This window comes from Ursus americanus, chromosome 22 (genome assembly GCF_024610735.1).
Source record: "Ursus americanus isolate L20-20 chromosome 22, mUrsAme1.1.p, whole genome shotgun sequence".
Taxonomy (NCBI): domain Eukaryota; kingdom Metazoa; phylum Chordata; class Mammalia; order Carnivora; family Ursidae; genus Ursus; species Ursus americanus.
This window is the reverse complement of record NC_142148.1, coordinates 37,282,325-37,303,631: the sequence shown is the minus strand read 5'-3', so window position 1 is coordinate 37,303,631 and position 21,307 is coordinate 37,282,325. Positions and strand designations below refer to the sequence as shown.

Here is a 21,307-nt window from a genome sequence, read left to right as displayed (position 1 = left end):
CTCCTCAGCCCATTAAACGGAGTTGGGGCGGGGGGTGTTGTTCATGTTTGTGTCCTCATCCCTAACCCAGAGCAGAGAGTTTGCCCACACCTTGCCTGCCCCCAGAGCCCCCATCCATTTCTCCTCTCTCCCCAAAAGGAATCTTTTTATATTTTGATCTTCTTCTAAGAAATGGTTTTCCAGCAACACAGCCAAAGCAGATGTTTGAAACTACTGTCTCGTGTGAAGGAGTTGGGCCCGTTTCCCCACTGTGAGCCTCTCCATCTCTCCCATCTCTTACTAGGCATCAACACGTAGAATTGGAGAGACAAGCTGCTTCCAGAGGGAGAAACTGCCTTGGTAGGGGCAGTTGCTGCTTCCTCCAAAAGCCCTGTGGTCTGGTAGCTCTTGGTAATCTCCCCAAGAACACCCTAGCTATGCCTAGAACAATCATGAGATTCAGGGGGAGCATTCGGGTGCAGTGGGTAATACGCACATGTGAACACACTCACCACATCCTACGCGTACCACCAAGACCAGCTTTGTGGAAGGGAACAAAAACAACAAAAAGTCACAAATAAAGACTGTATTGTCATTAGACTCATAAAGGGGGCAGTGGGCCAGTCAGAATAAGTATATTAAATCACATCGGTAGAGTTCCTGTCACTGATATGGTGGGTACATAATCCAATAATGCCAAGTGGTGCTTCTGCCTGGCTCAGCAGAAGCAATGGGACCTCAACTGTCTAGAAATCTCTTGCAACCTTTCCTTCCTGTTGCAGTAATATAGAGAGATAATTTGGGGAAATATCCTTGAACTTTGAGATTTCAGCATTAAACCTGCCATGAGGCTTATATCAGAATCTTTGCACAAGGTAATTTCTGCTTTTGGTCTCTTGCATCTAAATTACTGAATATTAGTACTGCGTTGGATTATCTGAAAAATGACTTTCATAATTCCTCTCCCCATTTCTACCCTTCGGTTACTCTCCTCTCCTGCTGACCCTAGCCTGGGCCACGTGACTTGCTTTGGCCAATGGGAAAATAGCAAATATGATGCAAACAGAGGCTGGAAAAGTGCTCGTGCATTAGGGTTTGCCCTCTTGCTGTAGAGAACTCCTCCATCACTATGTGAGGAGCCTGGGCTGGCCACCTGGAGGGTGACAGAGAGAGACCCCAGCCAGCCCCCTCAGGATGTGCAGTGGTCCAGCTAGGGCCCCAGGGCTGAGGGAAGCCATCCTAGACCACCCAGCCCCAGCCAAGCCAGCCTAGAGCTGAACAGTCCAGGCAAACTGCAGATTCTTAAGAGAGAACCCATTTGTTCTTTTAAGCCACTAAATTTTGGGGGTGTTTTCTTAAGCAGCAAAAGTTAACTATTACAAATATACCATAACATTCTCCCTAAAATATGCTTTCTAGATGGCTAGTGGACTCTGAAACAATGAAGGGTTTATTATCCCAGTAAGTGACTTTCTTCATGTTTTTATTTTAAATGCTCACAAAGCCATTGATCTTCCAAACTTAAAACGTGGTCCCCCAAAGTCAGGCACAATCGTTCCGTAGCCACGTGGCTAATCATTTCTATTAGGCTAGCGAAGAAAGGAAGCCACCTCCTAGGACAAAGCATGTATCTCAGCTCACCACCCTGAAGGCTCTAGAGCAGACCATCTCAGATGAATGTCCCAGGAAAGACCCTCCTCTTGGGGAATCTCTATTTGTTTAATGTGTGCAAAGGACAGAAGGCTTTGAGGGCAGTATTCCATTCTGCTTTAATGAAACAAGCCTGTTCTCATTTGCTCACCTGCCAGGAAACATCGCTCAGAGCAGAAAATGAATGTGAACAGCAGTAATTGCTAAGAGGACAACAACGACAGTAAAAACCAGTCCCTGTGACATCAAAGAGATCAGTGAGGGAAGAAAACAATCCGCAGTGTCCTGGGCTGAGAGCTGGGTTTCAAGGCATGTCATTGGAAATTTTCAAGTAGTGATTAAGCAGTTTCAGGGCACTAGAGTTCTGTGGGTCAGTTACAGTGTCTGGGCAACTGGAGTGATTTGGGTCTTGACTTGGTCACGGGCAAGCCTCCACCACTAATCATAGATGAGAGTGGCTTCCAATTATTGAGGGCCTGCTTTAACCAGCTTCTCTGTCTAAACATACTGATTAAACTCCTATAATAATCCTGCGGGTAGGTGGAAACATGCTCCTTTTATGGATAAGGGAACTGAGGCTCAGAGAGGTTAAGGGTCTTGCCTAAGGTCACACAGCCCAAACCTGGCAGAGCTGGGATGAGATGTGAGGTCTCTCTGCTCCTGTCGTATGCCGTTCTATATCCTGGTACTCCTGCAGCCTGAATTCCGGCCCATGTCGGCCTCTCTTTTTTAAGACACCCACTTATGTGGCCATAACTCAATATTACAAAGAAAAAGCCTTGACAAAGATCACTGTGAACTCTATTAAAATGGGCAAAATGGGCCTGTGACCAGTCAGAGAATTGTAAAGAACAGAGTCCCAAACCCAGGTTACAGTAAGCAATGCCTATCTGATTTCATTGTCCGGGTTATTCAGAGCAATTCTGGGAATGGGGTACTACTATTTGACAGAAAAATATTTCTTTGGACTCATTCTTTGTACCTTGATGGCACCTTAAGTATCTCTACAGAAGGCATTTCAAATGTAGCATCTCAAATACAGCCCCAAGCGCAGCCAGCTGGCGGCCACATCATGTTTCCACAGTCACCCAGGAGGTCTAGCTAACTTCCACCCAGCAGGCCTAGCTGTTTCATAATGTATTCTAAGGATGCCATTCTACTCTTTTTTTTTTTTTTCACCTAGGTTTTTTCGAAGTACTCGTTGGCCACAAACATTTAAATTCTTACTAAAGATCCTACCTTTTAAAAGTCTGAGATCGACATCCTCCACAAAGACCAGTTCTTGGGCCGTTTTAGTGCACTTCCGACAAGGCCGCGCACACTTCCGCTCGGCGGGTCAAGGGGTTTGCCACCGCAGGGAACTCACCCTCCCCAGCCACTTGTTCTCTCCCTGTAACCTTCCCAGCACCCAACACCGGGACAAATACTTAGAAACTGCTTAATAGCTGCTTGTTGATTGAAAAAAAAAAGCATTCAGCTCATCTGATGCTGCACAGAGTTCTGGAAATCATATGCTCCTCGTGAGCCGGTCAGAGAAGCAGTGATCATTCATTCAGCTTGCACACTACTGAGCATCTGCCACACGGAGTCTTGCTTCTCAAAGTGCGGTCCGAGGACCAGCAGTGCCAGCCTCATCCACGGCATCAGAAGCTGCGTTTGAAAAGGCCCCCAGGTTATTTGCGTTCCTGAGAAGCATTCCTGTAGGGGTATTTAAGGGACAAGATTTTCCTTATAAAGTAGCCATCCTGATACCTACTCCAATGATGAGGAAGTTCCTAAGAGGTACTCCCAAACCGTAAAAGATGGGAGTTTCTCCATGGCCCAGGGCTGCTGTCGGATCCAGACCCAAGACACGTCACAGGTATTCTAGGGCTAGAAAGCGCGGGTGAAGGTGACTCAGGCAGCCAAAGTAACTGCTCTAGGAGAAGTAAATTCTACCCTCAAGATTGAAACGGGTGATGCTCTTCGTGTTTATGATTCAGAGTGCATTCTCTAAGGGCTTTAGAGGCAAAAGTTGTTTCTAGTCACGGTCTTCAGACTTGGATGAGCTCGAGAACCACCAGGTAACTTTGGTTGCAAAAAGAAAGGAACAAAAAAGCGAAGAACGACCAACTCCAGGTCTCACTCCTGGACATTCTAGCTCAGTAGGACAGTGGCATCTCTCAAGCTGGGCTGCACGCTGGAGGCACTCACAAGCCCTTAAAACCTGACGCTTGGGCTGCGCCCCCAGAGATCCCAATGTAACTCGTCTGAAGAGAAGTCTGGGCACTGGGACTTCAAAAACTTGCTCAGGTGAGTATAAGGAGCAACCAAGGCTGAGGACCGTTGCTCTGGAATAGTGGTGCTCAGGGCACCAGAGTCCCAGATTTGGGGGATGCCTCCCCGAGTGTCTGATTCAATAGGCCTGGGATTGGGGCCTGAAAGTTTGCATTCCTGTCACAGTCTCAGGCCATGCTGATGCAGTTGATTTGGGGTTCATGCCTTGAGGACCACTGGTATAGAAGGAAGGGGCTGAGGCCAGGATTGATAACTTTAATTATGCAATCAAGGGATTCTGATGGGGAGGGTCTGAGTGCCATTCTTCAAAACAATGTCCCCTGTGTGCTGGGCAAACAGGGTAAGCCAGAAACCTGCGACATGTCAGACTGGCACCAGATATCCTCTGGGTTTCTCTTGCTTTCCCTCCCATTTCTGTCTTCCAAGTTAAGCATGCATTTCTAGAACCACTCTACTGTCTTCAAGAATGTGCTATTTTGTTGTTGTTGTTGTTGTTCCCCAGAGAGGCAGAATAACAAAGTGGTTAAGAGAACAGACTCTGGGCTCAGATTGCCTGAGATGAAACCTAGGACTTGACCCTTAAGGTCAAGTTGCTTCACTTCTCTAGGCTTCAGTTTTCCCATCTGTAAAATGGGGTACCTGCCTCAGAGAGCTGATTAAATAAGCTAGTGTATGTGAGATGCCATGAAGAGGGACTACTGCATGGGAAGTGCTACATAAATGCTGGCCATCATCCCTAGTCCTTTCTTTTGGAAAGCAGATAAACTGGACTTCTTCTGGGAAAGGGGAGGTTTTACAAGCCTCCTGGCTGGGAGGAGTGTGGGAGTTCTCTTTCTGCTCCCCTAGCATCTGATATGTATCTCTACCATGGCACTGTTTTCCTCCATCACTCAACTTCTCTCCCTTGTCCACAGAAAGGTGAGATCCTCTTTAGGGAAGGCCTGTGTCTTTCTAACTTTTAGATTCCCAGAGCCCAGCCCAGTGCCAGCCACAGGCATGCTCTTAAAAAAAGGCCTTCCTGGGGCGCCTGGGTGGCACAGCGGTTAAGTGTCTGCCTTCGGCTCAGGGCGTGATCCCAGCGTTCTGGGATCGAGCCCCACATCAGGCTCCTCCACTGGGAGCCTGCTTCTTCCTCTCCCACTCCCCCTGCTTGTGTTCCCTCTCTCGCTGGCTATCTCTATCTCTGTCAAATAAATAAATAAAATTTAAAAAATCTTGAAAAAAAAAAAGGTCTTCCTGTTTTGAAAGTTGCCTGGTATCATCTATTAGTGGCAGAAAGGACTCTCCAATATACAGCTGGTCTTTCTACTGAGAAATGGAGGTAAGGGTGAGAGTAGAGTGGTCCGGGACAAGTCATTCCCGTCATATAGCATTTGTTCCTGAGGCTGCTGGTGGTGAAGCCCCGAAGAACACCATCATGATGGAGGCATGTGGATGACCTCAGATATTCTTTTTTTTTTTTTTTAAGATTTTATTTATTTATTCGACAGAGATAGAGACAGCCAGCGAGAGAGGGAACACAAGCAGGGGGAGTGGGAGAGGAAGAAGCAGGCTCATAGCAGAGGAGCCTGATGTGGGGCTCGATCCCATAACGCTGGGATCACACCCTGAGCCGAAGGCAGACGCTTAACCGCTGTGCCACCCAGGCGCCCCTACCTCAGATATTCTTGTAACACAAGGTAGGCTGCCTGATTCCCCATGAAGCCTTGCCAGGTCTCTTCCCTCTTCTCACACACCCAGGATGTGTTTCCCGGCTCCCTTTGCATCCAGGTGGGGCCACATGACCAGGTGTCACCAATAGAGTCTGAGCAGATACAACGTGTATTGTCTCCAGCCTGAGGTGGTTAAGAGCTTGTGTGCCTTTTCCAGGCTCCACCTGTCTGTCTCCTTGGCTGCCAGCCAGATGCAGAGCATCCCGTGCATAACTCAGGCCCTGGCAGCTGGCGGAGCTCTAGGAGAGAAGGAGCCTGGATCCCTGAATGACCGAGTGGAGCTGAGTTTCCCCGACTCTGTCTCCCACCCCAACTCAAGTGAAGAAGGATTTTATTATTTAAATCACTGAATTTGTAAGATGCCTGTTACCTCCCCTTTCCTACTCTAAAAACAGGGGAAACTGGAAGTCCCAACTTGGCATCTTGAAATTTATTATTGGGGAAGCCTTCCTTTGACAACCCATGAAGCACACGTTCCTGTGGGTCCCCAAGGGCTGCTTCACTGCCAATGTCAAACATGGCTGCCTGCTCAGAAGAAGCAGCTGGACACATCTCTTTTGACTAAACTGATTTTCAGTATGAATTTTTACAGTAAAATGTACAAGGAAGTTAATTTGGCAATTTCTTCATTTTTAGAAATAAAACTAAAATGGGGGGGGCAGAACCTCAAAGACCCCTAACTAAAAAAAAAAAATTATCTCATAGGATAATTGGTATGATTTAAAAATCATAGTCTTTCCAGAAAAATGTGGCTGCTGGTGCCTCCTTGGGGCTTCTGTGGAACAAAGTCTTTATGAGGTATGTCTCACAGAAGACCCAAACCCACATACTGTAAACTGGGTTTTGCTTGGCTCCATGTCCATTAGGTCTCATCATCCTCATTTATTCTCCCCACCAATTTTATATCGCTGGGTGGTAAACTCACCATATTCTGGCTGCTCTTTGGTTTCAAAAGTCCGGTGGCCTGGGGCTGGACGGTCCCACCCCCTGGGGGGGTTGAGGAAGTTGCTGTCATCTGAGGTACTGTCGTACTTATAGTCTTGGTCCCCGCTGTTGGCCCTCGTCAAGGACAAGGACCTCTGCCACCAGGCCCTCCAGTCGGGGGATGGGACTGACCAGCTGGGCTTATTCTCTGGATGCTGATCTTTATCTGCTTCAGAGTCAGGACCGTCCACCACCTCTATGGTGACCTGAAGAATTCAGAACAGGCCAGAGTCAATGAGGGGTCTACAGCCTGCAAACTAGGTAGCCTTGGAAGAAAGTCTAAGAAAGCAGAGGGAAATGATGGACGTGTCCCTCATAGAGGAATACTGAGACCACATGGTGATATAGGATGGAAAACACCCAGAGATGGCCCAGTGGACCCCATGTCCAGATAGGACTGACATACATGGGCCTCAGGCTGGGAGGATACAGGTCATCACTGGGGTTCCTGATTTGCTGATGACTACATTGCTGGGAGGTCTTTAATTCAAGGAGTAAACATGTACTACATGTGTTCCTGAGGTGACACAAGAGTAATTATAATAAAACCGAACACTTATGGAGTTCTAAGTCTGTAGCAGGCAGTGTTTTAAATGCCTTTTACATATATTAATTTATTGAATCCTCATAACAACCGTATAAGGTTGGTACTACTGATGGGTCCCTATGATGACCATCTGCAAAAATGGCCCCAGCAATTCATCCCATCCCTGAAGGTGTGTGCTACACCTCCCATTAAGAAGTGATTTCATCTCCCTTTCATTCTGGCTTGGTCTTGTGACTTACTTTGTCCAGTAGAATATGGTAGGAGTGACACTGTGACAAGCCTTATGAGGTCTTGCAGCTTCCATTCTCATTCTCTTGGAATGTTCCTACCACTAGATAAGGAAGCCCTACACATAGAGACCACATGAAGGGAGAGGCCACCTGGTGGAGAACTGAGGTACCTCAGCCAATGGCCAGCTCCAGGGCCCCAGACATGTGAGGGAGGCCATCTTGTATGCTTCAGTCCAGTTGGGTTACCACATCCAATACCATGTGGACCAGAGACAAACTCTGCTGGCTGAGCCCTGTTCAAATTCCTAGCCCACAGGACCGTGAGCAATCCAATGGTCATGTCTTCAAGCTGTTAAGTTTTGGTTGCTAGACAGCAACAGGTTAGCTTTTCATAGAGAAGTTAACAACTTGCTTGAGGTCACACAGCTGGCAAGTGGTAGATGTGGCTAGTGTAGCCCCAGAGCCCATGCTCCTAACAACTTTGCCACACTGCCTCTCAAAAAGTCACAGAAATACCACCCCCTCATGCAAGCAGGGGGGCACGAAGGCTGCAGGGACTGGTGGGGGCTGGCTGCCATAGCTTGTGTAGAGGTGTGAGCACAAGGCCCTCAAGATCTACAGCTGTGACTTCACTCAGTCCCTCTCCAGACCCTGTGTACAAACTCCTCAACCGACCCTTAGGGTCAGAGCAGAGAATCCCAGAGCCAAGGTTAGAACTTGCTCTCGGATTTACAGAGCCTAGTTTTGAAGTCACGGGGCTGGAAGAATGCAGTTTCTTGGCTCTGAGAGACAATCAACGTAGAGAAACTTCTTTGAAAAATATAATAAAAGACACACTGGGCTCCTTTGGCCATCACATAGCCCTTGCAACACCCCCTGGATGAGCTGTGCACAAATGAATCAGAAACATGTGCTCTGAGTAATCAGCGCACGATGGACTGGGCAGATGCGTTTCCAGTTCTGCCCTAACCTGGTGTCTGAGAGAGCTGCTGTGTGCTCGGTCAAATTGCACCAGTTTGTGCCCATCCCTGAGACAGACAGCCCCCTCCCTATGTGCTAGGAATGGGGAGATTTGAATTCTCCTTGCTTTGACCTTCCAAGGAAGCTGCTGGGCCGATGCCGTGCCTGGCCTGTGACCTTGTGTGGTCCAGATACAAGGTCAAGAGTATGGCCGGAGTGTCCTCGGGCTGCAGCCGGCCAAAGGGATCTTTTTTTCCGGAGTGGGATGCCTAGAAGGGCACCACCGGCTTTATTCCGCGCCACCACAGTTCTCCAGTCTTGTAAGCATCCCTTGCATATTTATAAGTAATTACGGAACTTTTAGTAATCTTTCAAAAAGAAAAAAAGGAAATCAAATGTCTTATATCACTGCTGTTTTGTTGGAATGGCTGGTCGCTGGAGAGTGACTGGGACCCATACACCACTCTGAAAGGACAAGTGTCCCAGGAGTGCGCAGTTGGCCGGGGGCAGAACCATGCCGGGCAGTGACGGGGCAAGGCTGAGCCTTTGGAGACATAACCTTTCTCCTCAGCAGTCCCGTCCGCCTCTGCCTCCAGACAGAACAACTGAGCTGCAACAATCATCCGTAAGGCTATTAAGGGTCTCGGAGGGGAGAAGCTGCCAAGAGCCAGGCAAGCCTGCAATTATGGTAATGAAATCAGTCTCTGGGTAGAAGATAAGGGGGAACATGCCCAACAGTTTTGGTATTCCATTTGTATTCAGACTGGAGTCAAAGGGATTGCCTAAGCAAAACGTGCCCTGCAATTTCTCCAAGCCAGGAATAAAAACAATTTCATGTTTTAAGCTATTACCGTCAATACTATTTCTTTTTCCAAACCGTTGTGCAGATCCAAACAAAATACAGTTGTTGCCTGGCCAGGCAATAAGTAGCAAAATAGGAATTTACTCCAAAAACTATATCGATGACTAAATCTCAACAGCTTAGAGGTTTCTTTTTCCCCTTTAATTTCTGGCCACTGCCCCAATTGAATTAAAGACAAAAACAAAACCCCCCAAAACAAAAAAACACACAAACCTTAGAACCCACCCTTCCCTATGGTTAATAATGTGGAAATCTCATACTGATATCAAAAGAAGAAATCTAATCCTGAACCTGAAATTTTATAGGCATCCAATTAAAGAAACTTAATGAGTATGATCAGTAGCTTCTTGGATGGCGGGGATTAGTTTTATATTTCCTGTTGCTCTCATTCTATGTTCTTTAGCATCAAAGAATGTGTTGATAAAGGTGCCTTAAACAATAATCGAGGTGATGAGCTGCAGGTGTGGGAGTGAGTACAACAGATTTCCAAGCCGATAACGATGCTAGTCCTTAGCATCCTTTCTCTTCGTTAAGACACATAATTGAGGTGTCTTAGTATATTTATTTCTTCTGGACTTTTCCATACCATGAATCAAGACAGTACACGCAAGAGAACTCTTTCAAAAGACCCAAGTCCAACTTCTGGCAGGATCTTGTCAACTTCATTTAAAAAAAAAAAGAGAGAGAGAGTCCAAAATAGGTGCCAGTTTGGGGAATTCAGTCTAAAATTGGGAAATGAAGATAAGATCCTACGAAATGTTACCAGCTTCTTTCCTCCTCTTGATAGTTAAGACATTTATTAGAAACAAACTCTTTACACTTCACCTGATAAGTCTACCAGTTAATCAACTAATGACTCTGGGAATATGGAAGCCTTGACCTTCTCAGCTCAGGAGAATCTTCTAGAATCTTTTAGCTCGGTCCTCTAAGCCTTGAAAGCTATGGTGACTAGGTAGGCATGGGTCAGTATTTCCTAGACAGGAAGGAGCCCCAAGGTGAAGTGATTTCCTCAGGAGCACAGAGCATCCAGGGACAAGAAAACAATGTCCGGTGAAAGGCCCAAGATTACGCTACCCCTCCTTCCTTGACAATTGCTGCAGAAGGAACACCAAATGGACTACGGAGATATAGAAACCCCTCCTCTCAGACTCATGGACGCTCTAAGAACAACTGTGGTAGCCCAGCTAATGGCGGTTAATGCTTTGAGACTTGCAGCGTGCGGGCCCCGACATTACTGCTTGCTCTCCACAAGGTAGTTTTGAATTTCAGGCCCAGAAACTGGCGTGAAGCATTCATGTTCCTGAGGCGAAGAGCAAGGAAGGTGTAGAGCTGGTCTCAACACTAGTTCTCGTGATTCCCGATTATTTTATACACGTGTCCTCTGTCATCTCAATCCACGGTCATCACCAACCTTCACCGACCGTGTGGGGAAGCTTACCATTCACCTGTCGTCCCTCTTGCGAGGTGCTCACATGGATGCTCTCACTTCACTCTCACAACAGGTACTCGTGGGTAGTATTATCACCCCCACTTTACAGACAAGGAAACTGAGGCACAGAGAGGTCGCGTAACCTGCAGGCAGCTATCGTGGCCAAGCCTAGCCGACTCAGTGGCGGCACCTGATCCCAAGTGCAGGTCAGTGGACTCTGTCATTCATATTCTCGACAAAATGCCCCCATGAGAATCTCCACAATACAGGCTTGTCCCCAGAGGTGTGTGGGGCCATGCTTTGGGCACAGAGATTTCCTGGCTCCTGGTTGGCCAGAGTTGCCATTCCAAAAGTATTTTAGAGACAAAGGAGGAGGGGAATCAAGAGTAGAAGCACATACATTTGTGGCCCCGGCCAAGCCATCTGATTGTACCTTGTGGTACTCAAGGGGCCGATGGCATGTAGATAAGTCTGTTCAAGGGGAATAAAGACCTGTAGGTGACTATTTTAAGTCTCCCTCAATGGAAAAAAAAAGAAAAAAGAAATAAGTATATGGGTTGAAATGAATACTAATCTCGGCTTGATCCAGAAAAGAGAAATAATCGGTTGTGACTAGCTACCGTGGTAATGAATTGACGCAGTAAGCCTAATAATGAGTTTATTTCAGAGACTTTTGTCTTTGCTATCTGACCATCAGCTGCAGACCAAAAACCCGGCCAACAATACTAACGTTCAAGTCTAACTTGTCCTGGGAGAATTTCCTTTCTTTCCTGAGTGATTGATTTATTTATTTTTAAACAAAATCCAACTTCTACTATTGTTTCAAATTTAATATGCAGATCGGGTTCAGGAGTTTGAGGCGATTGCTTTCTAATTTGTGCTATGTTGTCTTTTTCTCACTCACTTCCATAGCCCTAAGCCAGTCCCACCTGGCTTGGTGGGGAGGGGGGTTTAAAAAAGCTCCAAAAAGCTGGGCTTGTTAAAGGGTTTCCCTTCCCCAGAGTTAAGAGGTCCAGGAGGGATGTGACCCCTTGTGCAGGCTCAGCAATGTCCCTCTGGAAAGGTGTGGGTTATTTGGCAGGAGGGACAGCAGACCCTAGTCTTAGAGCGTGGGAAACTCTTTCAGACACTGGAGGGGATGGGGGTGTTGTTCAGAGAGAGGGTATCAAATTCCTGTTCAGCTCCCTGGCTTCAGTGAAGGACAGCTAGGTGGGGGCGAGGGGCAGGTTGCCAGGGGAGGGGGGCGACGAGGCCAGGGGCCCTGGCAGCGGAAGCTGACCCACTGATGCGCCCTTCACCTGTCTTCGCTCTGCTCCCCAGGAAGAGAAAATGCTTTGACGGCCCTGGGTGATCGCTGGGGCTGTCTGCTTGGCTGAACCGCCCCGTGTCAAACCAGTGCATTTCAACAAAAGAGCAGTGCTGTGAGGAAGGGGTAAGGGCTGCCAACACAACCCATCACCCCCTTTTAGAAAGCACCTCATCTTTTAAAGGACCACCAGGGAACTGGTTTACTCAAGTGCAGTGGTGCATGGGGCTGCAGTGGCCAGGGCTGTGTGTGTGTGTGTGCGTGTGAGTGTGTGTGTGAGCGTGTGTGCTTGTGTACTCACACACACACTTCCACACAGGCCTAGGCTGTGGCTCTCAGGGATAGCAGGTGCTTCATCCTTTCTTCGAACATCTTTCTGAGTGACCTTTGTGATCTTCCAGAAAGAGAAGGCCAGAAACACAACTCAATTTTCTTTTCTTCAGGGCCAACAGGTCATCAGATCGGTAAAACATAGGCTGCTCACCCCTCTCTCCTGCCTGCGGAAGGCTAATGGCCGTGGGGATGTACAGAGCAGAAGTGGGGTGGCCCGTCCAGGCAGTGGACAGAAAGGTGGTCGTACCTTAGTCCTTGTGGGCTCTGCACTCTCACAGTCTCTGGGTTGGTGCGCCATGAAATTTCGAATCCATTCTGCCCATAACCCTGATATTCGCAGCGGTGGGGAAACCCATGATTTGGGGAGCTATGGCGATCTTCGCCGTCCAAAGGCCAACTCCGGAAAGGAATGAGGACGTCCGTGAGCCGCTCTGTCCTCTTCCCGCCCTGTGCTCCAAAGCCTCCCTTTCCGAAGCAGCGCCTGAAGGTGACCTTTTTGTTCCCAGGCTGGGGGTGGGGTGGGGTGGTGGTAAGACAGTGAAAGCAAAGCACCTGCTTGTTACTTTGCCCCTTTTGTAAGTCTACGTAAACATGGGCCTTGGGGTCGTAGAGGGGACAAGGGAAATCATTTCCACCTGTCCCATCTCTGCAGTCATACCTTCGTGACAGTACAGAGGGAGGCTGCCTTTTAAAAAAGTCCAAGAGTCTTTGCCAGACTCTTGTGTGTGGCCTTCTCACAACTCACCTCCATTTTTTCTCTGCCTGTTTGGCTCATTCTAGTTCTCTCCACATTCACCAACTCCAACAGCCCCTCGCCCCGAGGAAGCCAGATGGAGCCATTCCTGAGCATTTTTTACTGCCCATCCAGGTAAACAACACAGGTAAGGACGGTTTAAAATGAACGGTAACCCTGGGTGCTTACGGACCTCATGCATCGATCCATCCATCGTGTGAATTGTCGAGGGCTTAGCACTTCACAGTCGCCCTGTCCTTTTTGGAAAAGGAATCTGGGTTTCCCAGGTCTGAGGATCTCAACCACTGTTCTCCCCTGACATTTAGGTTCATGTTTTATTTTTTTTTTTTTTAAGATTTTATTTATTTATTTGACAGAGAGAGACAGCCAGCGAGAGAGGGAACACAAGCAGGGGGAGTGGGAGAGGAAGAAGCAGGCTCCCAGTGGAGGAGCCTGATGTGGGGCTCGATCCCGTAACGCCGGGATCACGCCCTGAGCCGAAGGCAGACGCTTAACCACTGTGCCACCCAGGTGCCCCTAGGTTCATGTTTTAAAAAGGCCCAAGTGAGGTCTGGGGACTCCTAGACTTACGGATTCATCTAGGAGAGAGACAGGGGATCCTGAGAAATTCTGCTCCAGGTCTGGTTCTTAGGTACGTAGTAACTTTCCAGTGAGAGGACACTCTCCCCGAACCTTCAGTGTCCCTGCATCCAGGCATTTTCTTGTAACTTTAGATAAGAAATTCTTAAATTTATTACATGAATAGCTCAATCTTCAGCATTAAACCCCACAGTGACATTTCCCACTTGTGGGGGAAAAATGTGAGCCACAGCAAGCCTAAAATTGTTTTGGGCATGGCCTAAGCTCCCTTGGAGTGAAGGTGGTCTGATCCTGAAACCATAAAATCTATAAACAAGGGGAAAAAATTACTTCCTATAGGTAAAGGCCCAATGGGGAGCATTGTCAAGTAACATCAAGGAAATGTCTGCACCTTTTTTTTTTTTTTGCCAATCTGCCCCTCCCCCAAGTGGATCCTTTGTTCTTTAGCAGAGAGCCATGTAACCACTTCCTGGAGAGAGAATAGTGGAGCAAAAGGCCTGTTTTTCCAATTAATCAATTAGAACAATACAAGACTCACTGGAGATGGGAACAGGTGCATGCAGTGATTTCTGGGCATGGGTCGTCAAAGAGTGACCTCTGAAACATTTTTCATTTCTAGACCCTCAACCTTATCCTACCTTACTTCTTCCCATCTGTTCAGACCTGTTCACAGTGGAACATAACGTTTTTTCCTCCTCTGTCTCCATGTTCCCTTTGGCACTGTCTTGGGCGGTAGCCGGGACCTTCATACCTACGTCATTTCCTGGACAGGGAAGGTCATACATTTCCTACATTCCCATAACCCTAACACAGCATTTTATACACAGTAGGGGCTGGTCAACATTCTAATTGGGGTGTATTCTCAGTGACATCTGTTAGCCACTATGACACTGGTGTGAGGAGCAGAACAACTCTGACCAAGGAAATCTGACCTAAAATGGTGTCATGCCGAGAATGTTAGTCTTGAGAGAGGGACAGTTAACTTAATTAAGGATCAACTGCTCCGAGGTCAGGTTCAGGAACTTTCGGCCATGTAAGCTGATTGGAATTAGAAGCAGAGAGGAAGAATAAGACAATGCTGCCCTTCCCCAAATGAAAAGAATGAGAACAAACTCAAGAGTACGGAAGCAGGCAAATGAGGACAGGAGCTACAACAGGCATGAGGCTGCCTCGTTGACTAGTCCCCTTCCTTGGCTATCATGGACCCCATCTCTGGGAAGACACAGAGGGAAGTACCAGCAAAATTCAAAATCAGGAGTTTGCCTCTGAAACATGGATTGGTAGGGTGAGTATTCTCAGGAGCCCAGGAGCCTAGATTTGAGCTCCAACCACCATTTACTAGCATGTAACCTTGGGCAAACCAAATAGGAACTTCCTGAGTCCCTGTGGCTTTCCTGATAATGGAGGAATGACGTGTGCTTCATCTCCTTCATGAGGGTGCTGGGAGAGTCAAATCAGATCAATGTTTGCTTTGTAAAGCATGTCTATTTCAGCATAGATGAGGGCTGTTATTTTTAATCCCAGGTACCCTTTTCCCTAACCTCCCATTTCCCTCAGCTTCATCCTAGGCCATCTTAGCGGTACAGATTCACGTCTCCCCTAGCTACTTTTGTTCTCACTCCCTTCCTCTCATCCAACTTTTTGAATCATTCATTTACATTTTAGAGCAACTGAAGTGTTGTCACCTCCTGAAGGAGTTGCTGGTATCCAGGGCAAGCTAAGAGGTATTTGAGAGCATGACTTCCCGAGTACCTTTGAAATCGTACCATGCTCTGCTGAGTGTACTTCCATGTTAAATTGGCCCTTTCCTACAGCTACCATATTTTATCAATTTCAGGGCATATACATTCATTTTGTTTTTACATTTTTACATCTCTGAAAGCAGGATGTATTGTAATCATTGGTGTGTCATACTTTAATTATCAGTGTTTTCTTTCTTTAGTGGTGCATAAAATAATGGTGCATGTTCCAATCAAGGGTGTCACAGAGATGTAATACAGCACTGCTCTTACAGAGATAATACGATCATAAACCAGATTCATGAGGGGTTAAGAAAGAAAGTGAGATAAGGCAGTAGTTGCTTTGGAATCAGATCAGGACACAAAGAGATAGAGTGTTTCATTTTCTTCCACCTGTCAACTCTCAAGCGTTACCTGGATATTTGGATTCTGCCCATTGATGTCAGCTTTGGAAAGATCTGGAAAGTTTGGTAGATCAAGCAGAAAGGATCTGGGGCCGTCTCTTTGCAGGGAAGGGTGCCCAGGCTCTTGCCGGAATCGCTGTCTGGGGAAGGGTTGGTGTGCAGCCTGGTGGTCCAGATGTTCCCCTGCTGCTTCTTTGGAGAAAGGAAAGCTCGTTTCTGCTGTAGAGTCACTTTCCATGTGGAGGGTATTCTAAAACAAACAAACAAGCAAACGAACAAATAAATAGGAAGCACGTGATTTGAAAATACCACCCTTAGCAGTCCATTAAACTCAAGAGCAAAGACAATTCTAGTGGCTGGAATTAAACCAGGATGGTATTCCCAAGTCAGCTTCACTCCCGTTGGTTTAGTTACTCCATCTTCAAAAAGCCAAACCATCAGGAAACTTTCCCCAGCTTGCCACTTGGGAATTTTCTGAGGGCTAAGGTGTTATGCATATAGGTATAATAATATATAGGTATAATAAATAAATAAGGTATTTATTAAACATTGAAGTACATCAACACAGAAGTGTTATTTTGAAGGAGAATAGGTGTTCATTCAGAACTGGAATCAAATGATGGTTTCCTTTTCAGAGCTTCAATTAATTAATCACCCTGGCCTTAGTTACAGCTCCCATGTCCAGAACTTATTTCTTTGGTGCAGACCATGGAACAAAAGATCTGACCAAACTGGATAAAAAACTTGAGCCAAATCTTGACTATATCCATCCATCCATCTCTCCATCCATCCAACCATCCATCCATCCATCCATCTCTCCATCCACCCATCTATCCATCTTTCCATCTATCCATCTTTCCATCCACCCATCCATCCATCTCTCCATCTCTCCATCTCTCCATCCACCATCCATCCATCCATCCATCCACCATCCATCCACCATCCATCCATCCATCCATCCATCCATCCATCCATCCATCCATCCATCTCTCCATCCATCCAACCATCCATCCATCCATCTCTCCATCCACCCATCCATCCATCTATCCATCTATCCATCTCTCCATCCACCATCCGTCCATCCATCCATCCATCCACCATCCATCCATCCAGTCAACAAGCATCAACCACATTCTAGGCACAGGAGGTAGAGCCATGAAAAAGATCTGGGCCCTATTCTCTTACTGTGTACAACTAACTGAGAGAGTGAAATAATAAATACGACAAATAAAATCAGATCAGAAAGTGGTGACTGGTAAGAAGAAAGAAGAACATGATGGAGAGTGGCCAGGGACAACATCAGACAGGTCACTGGGGAAAACTTCTTTGGGAAGGCAAGACCCAAACACCTGCTACAATCTGGAGGAGGAACATTCTCACAGAGGAAACAGCAAGTAAGACAGTGCTGAGCTGGGGATGAACTGGACCCCTTTGTGGGACAGAAAGAAAACCAGTGAGGCTGGTATGGAGCGAAGGAGGGAAGACAGTATGTGATGAGGAGGAAAAGATGGGGATAGCCAAAGAAAAAGTGACAAGAAGGCATTTTGAAATTTAATTCCTTTATTCTGAAAAGAAAAGTACAACTCTGTGGTTTTTCCCAGCTAGTAAAAAATGTATTTAGTTGTCACTTCGGGAAAATTTTTGTAGTGATTGAAGAGTGTAGAAGTTGTTGGACTTCTTTCCCAAACCAGCCTTCTCCTCCTCTTGTTCTCCCTGGACCTCTCATTGGAGGTTTCCTCCATCCCTTCAGGGATGGCATTCTCATGTTTACTGGTGAAGGGAGATGTAGAGATAGAATTTCACCAGCGTTTGGGTCAGTGGTTAATGCTCTTGTTATTCTTGGGCATGTTTTGGGGTTTTGGAGTGTATATTCTAGCACGCTGTCTCCACACGCACTCCCTGCCCCCACTGCGGTGCCTTTGACCCAGCCAAAGGGTTACATCTGGTATCAAAACACTCCAAACTCTGAGTTCCAGAGGTCAAGAACAGCTAGAGGATGAAACACATGTACCAGATAAATATCTTCTTAGAGAGCTAATCAGAGGGCATAGATCTTTCCTATATCCTTTAAACAGAAATGGAGCTGAGGAATAAAGGTGCCGGTGCAGAGACCACCTTGGTGAACATGCCAAGAGGGCAAGGGACCACCAGGCTGCACACCGACCCTTCCCCAGGCAGCGATTCCGGCAATAGGCTGGGGCGCCCTTTCCTGCAAATGCAAGACAGAGATAGCCCATCTGCTCTCTCCTCTTTAAAACATGCAGTTAGAGAGCTACACAGTAGGGAGAAGCTGGCTGCTCCTCATCGTGTTTTTGCTTGCCCTCCCTTTTTGTTCAAGAAATGTGGCCAAAGGCAGTGTCTTTGTTCACCTTTCCAGCCACCTCTCTGCCATGGTTTTGTCTCCTGGCACATCCTTGCAAAGGGAATTGCCCGGCATTCCCAGGCATTGCTCAATGCAATGAGGGCCAAATATATTATGCTGAGACTGAGCCCAGCACATGGAGAGAGGGGGCGGGGAGGGGAGGAGAGCCGGGGAAGGAGAGACAGAGAGAGAGGAACATGCTAAGTCTTCCCTCAACATAAGGGTTCTCTTTATCAGAGTCCAAGGGGAGATGACTGAAGGCAATTGTTCTCTTGTTCTTCTTCCTGGATCCCCAACCCTAAAACTTCTCCTACAGTGTTAGTGAGCACAGTTGGATTCTCATGGAGAATTTCTTGCAGAGGATTTGTAAGGATAACTCTCAGAAGGGGACCAAGGCTTGCTTGCCAATTGCTTCAGGGGTTGCCTGAGAATCCAGCCCTAACTTCATTGTAGTCACTGGGACACACTGCTTAACTGGGTTAAAATTGGAGCTCTCCTTTCTTTACCCTGTGATGAAGTACACGTCTACTCTTAAAACGCACGTTTTGGGAGAAGAGAGGAAATGCTGTTTGGCATTTTGTTTAGATGGCTGAAAAACCAAGAATTGAATCTGATTGGTTTCTTGGTCTGACTCTGGAATATCTTGGTAGGAAATACACCACTACAGAGGGATCCTGGCTTAGCCATGAACCAAGAAAACTCATTAAACTCTTTGTGGCTCCACAATCCTCCATGTAAAACAGCAGATAATAAGGAGAGTCCCATGCTGTCCCAGCAGGATGGTCAAGACAACTCACTTGGGTTGTGTCTACACATGAAAAAGAGAGAGAGAGAGAGAGAGAGAGAGAGAGAGAGAGAGAGAAGTGTAGAGTTAGGGCAACCGGCTGGTCAGCTCCAGCCACAAGCTCCTCTGCTGGGAACAGACTGGGGCTAAAGTGTGTTTTGGCTTGAGTTCTGCACACAATTGTGGCATTTCTCCATCTTTTCCCAACCCCCCCCCCATGCCCCAAACAAGCTTAGTGTTCATAAAGCATTTGGAAGATGGGAAGTAATAAAGAAACACTAATCACAACCTCTGAATATCCGAATTCCTCTTGCATCTTTATCAAAACATATTTAACTGGAAACCTTGGTTCCCTGCAATGGCATGGCCCCAAATTTCCAGAAACTGGAAGCCTTAGGATAGGAGAAGGATGTCTTACAATGCTTCATATAAAATGAAACTCTACTTTATTCAATCAGTAACAAGATTCAGGAGTAGCCATTATTTTGAAAATCTCAATTTTACATCTGGGGTGGGAGGGAGCAGACAGGACCCGCCAACGATGCAGGAGAAAGCTTTTTCTTCATCTTTTCTTTGGAACACACTGAACATCTTCCTTGCAGAGCCCTCCCCGCCCGCCCCCCCCCCCCGCCCCTGTATTGGTTGATGGCCGTCACTCAATCTGTATCAATGGGCTCACCCGCTGAGTGTCTTACTTAAGTTATGCTAGCAGAGTGAAGATTCTCAGGAAGGGTGGACCACAAAATGAAGATTTCAAATAATTTGTGTTTCATTTGGAAAGGAAACGCCCTTTTTTAAAGGCATTATCTTGAGAAAGTCCAGGCGCTGAAGAAAGGAAACGTCACCATACTTTCTGAGGTGCTGCAGGATTCATTTTGCCTCCATTCACATGACATGAGGAGGTCGGGTCAGTTTGAGAAAACATCTCTACCCACAACGTGTCTTTGAGCTGATCTTCAATCAGTGCCGCAGCTCCGGTCGCACTGCTCTCTCTGGAGCTGGGATTACCAATAAAAAGAGGAACAGAGGCGCTAACGCTGTTATGTGGTTTATACACACGCACTGCTCAACAGCTGAGGCAGGCGATCTACGGTGGCCAAATCGTATAGCTACTGCTCGACGCTCCCCATCTTTGTGCATAAAGTCTGTCCTGTCCCTCCGTGATTTTACCACTATTCTTATCTAAAATGAAAAAAAAAGTAATAATAAAATGTTCACAACAATGATAAAATAATAAAATGGGACCCTTAGATGGCAGTATTGTGGCAGATATTGCAATTGCCTCCCCAATTCTATTCCCCTATTCTATTTATTTATTTTTACTCAGTGTTCCTTTCAGCTGGCAATGTACCTGGCTAAAACTACATTTCCCAGCATCCACTGCAGCTAGGAGCGACCATGTGATGCAGCTCCACCCAATGAGAGTACATGGAAGGTGCCCAATGAGATTGCTGAGTGGGAGGCAGTATACCTCTTGCTTTTCTCTCTCTTCGACTTTCTCCTACCTGGAATGCACATACAAGTGCTTCAAGTGAAACGAGTCTGCTGGCAGGCATGAGGTTGAAGGCTAGTCTCTAAAGATGGCTGAAAGGAAAGCTAGGGGAGCCTGGGTCCCAGACGGCATGGTAGAGCCATCATAGGAGTCCTGGACTGGTGACCTCTGAACCTCTTTCACCATAACCCCGAGCATTAATGTTAACATTGACAATGCTGCAGCACCAGTAGCAACGTTCCCTGTTGTGATTCTAACATTAGAGCTGTGACTACCAGTGGAAAGGGACAAGCCCTGTTCAGTTAAGGGACTCAAAGCTGGGGGCTCTGTTCTGTGCAATGAACACAATGGCAGCAGAGAGAGGTACCGACATTAGTGAGTCATCACGGTGAGCTTCACAGTGGCAACCGGGCTACAGATAACAGCTCTGCCATCTATGCCCTTCGCTGTACTTTTACAGAGTCTTCTCACTGTGTCAGCGTCTATATATTACATTTCTCAAATGTATTACTCACTGTGTAATGTAATATTTCCTTTAACTTCTCTTAAAATATTATCATTACATTTCAAGGAGTTCGCCCTCATTATAGGAAACCAGAGCTCCCTGGACAAATAGCCGGCTGATTCCAGAGCTTAGGCTGGGAAGTATAGGTGAGTTTGGGATACTTAGATGTGCCAGAAATTGAGGAAGCTTTTAGCGGTTAATGGTGTCCTCTCAAAAGAATGCAAGAACCAGCCTGAAAGGTCCTCACTGCACTAAGATTACACAATGTGGGTGTCAAAACAAGTTTGTAGTTGACCACTGCACATAGAATCCATGCAAATCCATGAACTTATGATGATATTCACAAAAGAGAGAAAGTATGAAAAACGATTGTCACCATTTGAGGTAGGAATTATAAAACTCCTTACTTGGAACATTGG

General features: G+C 46.7%; 1 protein-coding gene across 2 annotated transcripts in view; it reads right to left on the bottom strand.

The window, feature by feature from the left end:
- ISM1 (isthmin 1) overlaps positions 1 to 21,307 on the bottom strand; it is a 75,622-nt gene that overhangs the window by 11,527 nt on the left and 42,788 nt on the right. For both annotated transcript variants that reach the window (XM_087853755.1, XM_045809176.2), the window contains exons 2-3: positions 15,756 to 15,995; positions 6,544 to 6,808 (exon numbers count right to left, since the gene is read on the bottom strand). In XM_087853755.1, the coding sequence (XP_087709881.1) occupies positions 6,544 to 6,808; positions 15,756 to 15,983 (493 nt within the window). In that variant the 5' untranslated portion in view covers positions 15,984 to 15,995. The remainder of the gene's footprint in view (positions 1 to 6,543; positions 6,809 to 15,755; positions 15,996 to 21,307) is intronic.